Here is a 5,867-nt window from a genome sequence, read left to right as displayed (position 1 = left end):
TGCCTTGGCCTCCGCTGCTGAGCCCTGGCTCGAGGCTGCGCCCACCCCTAAGCTCGGGCACCCACTGCTGTTCTCTTCGGTTGCAGACCTTTACCACCCAGGAGACCATCACGAATGCGGAGACGGCGAAGGAGTGGTTTCTCCAGGCGGCCAAGGATGTGAGTGGGCTATAGGGCCTCCCTCGTGGTCAGCTTCTGGGCTGGGAAGAGCAGGGTGGGCCCCTGAGTGACCAAGTCTGGCCCTGTCTCTCCTGAAGTTAGAAGCGGAAGGTGGCCTTGCCAGTGCCTGCCTTTGCTAGATGAGATGATTGTTCATCTTGGTTTTGCCAGACCCAGCCTTGCAGATGTGACAGAACCTGCTCTCGCGGGCTGACAGCCCTTGTGTTGCCCTTTCTCTAAGGTTCCTTGGTGCAACAGGGACTCTTGGCCACACCTATTTTATAGGGGAGGGATATCCCTGAGCCCCGCATGCTTGTAAGATGGGATGAGCAGGCAGCCTGTGACCCATCTGCTTTCTTGCCCTTGACCTCGATGTGGGCCTCCTTCAACAGTCTCAGAACCAGAGACTGGGAATCTCAGTCCCATGCAGGGCCTTGGTTCCTCTAGTGATGGGGAGTGACTACCCCTTGTCTCCCTGGGCTGGATTTGGTAACTTGGCTCTGTCTTTTGTAGCCTTCTGCAGTGGCGAAGCACTTCGTTGCTCTGTCTACTAACACGGTAAGTGCCCCTGTGGTCCCCTGTACTGCCTTCCTGGGAGGGCCCAGCATGTCTAGGTCATGGCCCGTCAGAGACGTGGTTCATAGGTCTGGTGGATCTTGGCTTGGCTGATGCTATGGAAGGGTTGGCTGCCTGTGGGCTGCAAGCCTTCCTTGCCTTTCCCACATTCACCCATTCAACCTCTGCAGCCTTGAGAAGAGAAGCTTGGAGTCAGTGGGATCACGATAACCCCTTTTTCCATCTCCCAGGCCTGAGTGATACCCAGAACCCTCCATACACATGACCTTCCTAGGCCTCTGTGCGCAGCATCTCCCCAAATGGGCCACGCTGGGTAGGGGTGGGGGATGCATTCTATTTTTCACGTAAGGACATAAAGCCCCAATGAAGGGAGGTCACACTTTGCCTCCTACTTAGCGATTGTTGTTTTGTGTGTGGTGTTTTGTTTTTTTTTTTTTTTGAGACAGTCCGCTTTGTTGCCCAGGCTGGAGTGCAGTGGCAAGATCTTGGCTCCTTGCAACCTCTGCCTTCCAGGTTCAAGTGATTCTCATGCCTCAGCCTCCTGAGTAGCTGGGATTACAGGTGCACGCCACCATGCCCGGCTAATTTTTATATTTTTAGTGGAGACGGGGTTTCACCATGTTGGCCAGGCTGGTGTCTAATTCCTGACCTCAAGTGATCTGCCCACCTCGGCCTCCCAAAGTGCTGGGATTACAGGTGTGTGCTGCTGTGCCCAGCCTATTTTTTGAGACAAGGTCTCGCTCTGTCACCCAGGCTGGAATGCAGTGGTGCGATCTTGGCTCATTACAACCTTTGCCTCCTGGGTTCAAGCAATTTTCACGCCTCAGCCTCCTGACTAGCTGGGATTACAGGCACCCACTACCACATCCAGCTAATTTTTGTATTTTTGGTAGAGACAGGGTTTCGCCATGGTGGCCAGGCTAGTCTCGAATTCCTGACCTCAAGTGATCTGCCCACCTCGGCCTCCCAAAGTGTTGGGATTACAGGCATGAGCCACTGTACCTGGCCCACTTAGCGATTGTATGAGTAGGTGATACCAGGATTAGAACCTGGGTCACCTGCCCCCCAGTTCTCACAGTCTGCCTGGCCCCGAGGTTGTGCAGGCTCAGCAGAGCATGGCAGAGTAAGGGATATTCCAGGAGTGACAGCAGCAGTCAGCCGGTGGGCACTGTGCTGTGTCAGAGCTGGGGACCACACCCACATCACCCCCTCCCACCCCCTCCACCGTTACCCCTACATCTCTGCCTCCAGTGCTCGCCCGGCTGCAGCAGGACGCCATAAGGCTGGCTAACTATAGCACTGTTGCCTGCCTCCCACTGACTGGTCAGCAGGGCTTCTCCTCCTGTGGGGAATAGGTAAGGGGTTGCTGGCCCTGTCTGCTCTGGGGACCAGAATACCTGATGGGTCCTCAGAGCTTCTTGGTGCAGTCACCCTCCCACACGTGGGAAGGGCGGGGTAACTGTCCAGCCTGTGTGTGGTTGCCTGGCCTGGTAGGTGGCCCCTGCCCATGCTCGGGTCCCAGTCCTAGGTTCGGTTCCTAGATGCCCTGAGGGGTCATGCTCTGGTGTCCCAGACAGGCCTGGGTGAGGGCTGTTGCAGAGCAGTGTGTGGGCCAGTTCCTCACACGGGGTTACAGCTGTCCTCAGCAGGGGGCTTTACAGGTGCAGCGTCACTGGTGTGCCTGGTGTCCATCTTGGGGTAGGCAGATCCTGGGCCCTGCCCTCGACTCATAGACTGCTCTAGCCCTGCCCCATCCCTGGCTCTGGGGAAGGTGAGGCTCAGCTCACAGAGCATAGCTCCCTGCCTCCTGGAGCTCCTGTTTCCATCCCACTAGCAAATGCTTCCTTTCATTTCTCTCCCTTTGTGGTTTTTTTTTTTTTTTTGTAGACCAAAGTGAAGGAGTTTGGAATTGACCCTCAAAACATGTTCGAGTTCTGGGATGTAAGTACAAGCACTTCTGCACTGGGTGAATTAAGTGTCCTTTGCCAAATCCTGGCCGTTGAGGGGCCCTTGAGGTCAGGTCAGTGTTTATTGAGTACCTGCTGCATACCTAGCTTGGGGAAAGGTAGAGAGGCCCTCAGAGAGGCTTGGAGGACAAGAGCAACCCAGGCAGGATGAGGGCTCCACTTCCACCTGAGGGCGGGCTGAGCTTGCATTGCCAGATGACACTCCCTTGGGTGCCTGCCTGCAACACCCACTGTGGGGTAACCCGAGTACCCCTTGCCCCCCTCACCGAGTTGAGGTTGTGAGTTATTCTCAGTGATGACCTTTCTCTGAACTGCAGCCACCATCTGTAAAGGCCAAGGGGCAGGGTGAGGCATGAGGTATGACCGGGTAGGCCTGCAAAGGAGCAACAGGAGCTGCAGGAGGAGCTGGGGGGTGGCGTAGAGGAGGCGCCAGGCTGGGGCAGCTTGCAGAGCAAACCCTGCCTTGAGTGACAGGGCAGCAGACCCCTCTGTAGCAACAGATGGTCCATGGGACCGCCTCTGCTGGAGCCGAACAGTGAGCTGCAGCTTTCCTTGTGCACTTGCCTGAGCTCAGCAGCGGTGTAAGGAGGGCTCTGGCTGTGAAGCCTGGGGTGCAGGGGTGCAGTGCAGGGTGTGGTGCGGGCGCTGTGAATGCTGTGGGCATGGCCAGGCTTAGGTGCAGGGTCTAACACTGTGGCAGGCGCAGCAGAGAGGGCATTGCCCATGTGGTGGTTTTCCCACCTGGGGCTGTTTCCAGGCATTTGGACCGGAGGCCCTTTGCTTGGTGACAGCATCCACAGACATAACCTTGTTCCTTTGAAAGCTCTAGGGGCCTTTGGCTACCGGGGTCTGGGAGAGAATGAAGCCCTAATGCCTCAAGCCATCCACTGTGTATAATGAGTTAACTTCTTTCTAGAATGAGACTAGTTACATACCATCCTTGGAAGAATTGACAAGAGTCACTCAAGTCATTTTCTGCATCCTGTGGCTCAGATGCAGAACCCCGGTCAAGAGAGACTGTGCGGCTTCTAATAAATGTTGCATGACTGATAATGGAGGGCAGGCACCTTCCACCTCCTCCTTGGGATCTGGAGCCTGAGCAGGTGGTGGGCAGGGACGTGTGGGTGCTGCTGCCAGCCAAGGAGCCAAGCAGATTGGGGGTGTCCTTACTCGTCACCACCCAGCATGTAGAGATGAGTTAGGGTGTGGCTTAAGGAGACGATGGGTCTGGCCTCCCAGGTAAGGCCTAGGAATGGTATTTAGGTACAGGAACATGGGGCCAGGGCTGGCTGGTGAGACCTAAGCGGAGGCTTCCTGGGCCAGGCTAGACAGACCACAGGGGATGGAGGAGGGATCGGCCTGAGTTACTAGAGTGTATCCTGCTGAATCCAGAAGGTGATATCTGAAGAACCCAGGGATAGGAGCAGGTGAAGTTCCTGGAGGTAGGGTCTCGGGTGAGCTACAGCCATCAGCTCAGGCCTAGGGATGCAGTCCTGACTCTCAGGTGAGATCAGAAGAGTCTCGTCTGGTAGTGGTAATTCTTGGTCCGCCAGGGCCAGTTGTAGGGCAGCCTTGGGTGTCAGGATCAGGCAGAGGGGTGGTGGGAAACCGCAGGGTCTCTCAGGGCTCAGCCAGAGTCAGCACATGCCACAGGGCCAGTTTTGGCTGGGGAGGCCCAAAGCGGAGCCAGAGCAGATCCAGGTGAGTTCTGAGGAGGAGCCAGGGCAGGGAGAGGGACCCACGGGTCTGTGAATTCTGGAGGAGAGGCAGGTATTTAGAGATGGTTCTGTCAGGGGAAGTCTGAGGAGCCAAAGCTATGTATGTGTGTATGTCAGCCGGGCTCTGTGGGAGGTGATGTTGACCTATGGCATGGAACGGGTGTGCATGCTGGGATCTCTGGCCGGTTCTGAAAAGTGAGGATCAGGTAGTGGGTGGCTGATTGCTCGAATGGGGTGTTTAGAACCCAGGATTAGGGACACACAGGTCAGCAGCTGCTTCTTAGCATCCTGACTGGGTGTGATGGGCAGAGCTCAGGGCGTCAGAGGCCTCTGAGAATTCGTGACTGAAGTCCAAGTCTGTGGCGTCAGGGTCTGCAGAGCCCAGATGCGGGAGAGGTAGGAATGTACCTGGTGATGTGAGGCAAGGACAGGGGAGCTGCGGCAGGTGAGGCAGGCGGGTTGCATGCGGAGCTGTGCTGGGTAGGTGCGGTCTGAGTGGCTCAGGGTGAGTAAAGGTCCAGAGACCTGGGTCTGCAGGGCAGACGTCAAGGCTGAGCCAGTCAGACAGTGTTTGTCAACACTGGGCTCTCACCAGGCTCCCTCAGGCCAAGGTCAGCAGCCAGTGATCTGTCATGTGTGAGGAAAGTGTCTGTTCAGGTTAGGTGTGTATAGTGCAGCCTTTCAGAGCCGCATCTGTCTGAGGTCCCAGGAGCTGGAAGCAGACAGGTTTGTATGGCTGGGTTTCTAGGGGAGGCCTGAGGAGCCAAGACTCTACTCAGGTAGGCAGAACTGGACCAGTCCGGTAAGGACGTTGGAGCTAAAGATAGGCAGACAGGTTGAGCTGGGTCTGACAAGTGAGGCTGAAGATCCATGATTGGGTCCAGGTTGGAGCTGTGTCCTCGGGCGATGTCTGAGCAGCTCTGGTGGGTGAGCCTGGGAAGAGACCAAAAAGCTGGAGTCGGACAAAGGGATGACGACCTGCATCCGTCTGAAAGGTGGATGAAGCCTGGGTCTGGTCGAGGTACGTAGAGCGGTTCTAGCAGGCGAGGTTTCAGGGGTTAAGGTGAGACATGGGTATGTAGTTTTGGGTCTCACAGGTAAGGTCTGAGCCACTGAGGTCAGGCCCTGGTTTGTATCCCAGGTCTGAGAAGCATGATGGGTAGAGTTTGTCGGGTGACATCTGTGAAACCAGAGGGGCACGCAGAGGGAGGTTGACCAGAACAGCCATAGTCAAGCTAATTAAACTGTCCTACAGTTGAGGTCAGGCACAGGTGGAGAGAACGATCTATGAGGTGAGGCCCAAGGAGTTGGGGTTAGGCTCATCTAGAAAGACCTGGATGTGGTAGACAACCTCTGAGGGTATGAAGTGAAGGCAGGTGGATAGAGCCAGGTCTCAGGAGGGTCTGAGGCGCCGGGATCTGGCACAGTGAGCAGGTCTGGATTTCCCA

General features: G+C 56.2%; 1 protein-coding gene across 1 annotated transcript in view; it reads left to right on the top strand.

Annotated features, from left to right (window-relative positions):
• GPI (glucose-6-phosphate isomerase) overlaps nucleotides 1–5,867 on the top strand; it is a 52,606-nt gene that overhangs the window by 16,362 nt on the left and 30,377 nt on the right. Inside the window, exon 10 of the mRNA XM_011982322.1 lies at nucleotides 2,622–2,675. Within this exon, the coding sequence (XP_011837712.1) occupies nucleotides 2,622–2,675 (54 nt within the window). The remainder of the gene's footprint in view (nucleotides 1–2,621; nucleotides 2,676–5,867) is intronic.

This window comes from Mandrillus leucophaeus, unplaced genomic scaffold (assembly GCF_000951045.1).
Source record: "Mandrillus leucophaeus isolate KB7577 unplaced genomic scaffold, Mleu.le_1.0 Scaffold238, whole genome shotgun sequence".
In the NCBI taxonomy this organism is placed as follows: domain Eukaryota; kingdom Metazoa; phylum Chordata; class Mammalia; order Primates; family Cercopithecidae; genus Mandrillus; species Mandrillus leucophaeus.
This window is presented reverse-complemented; position numbering and strand designations above follow the sequence as displayed.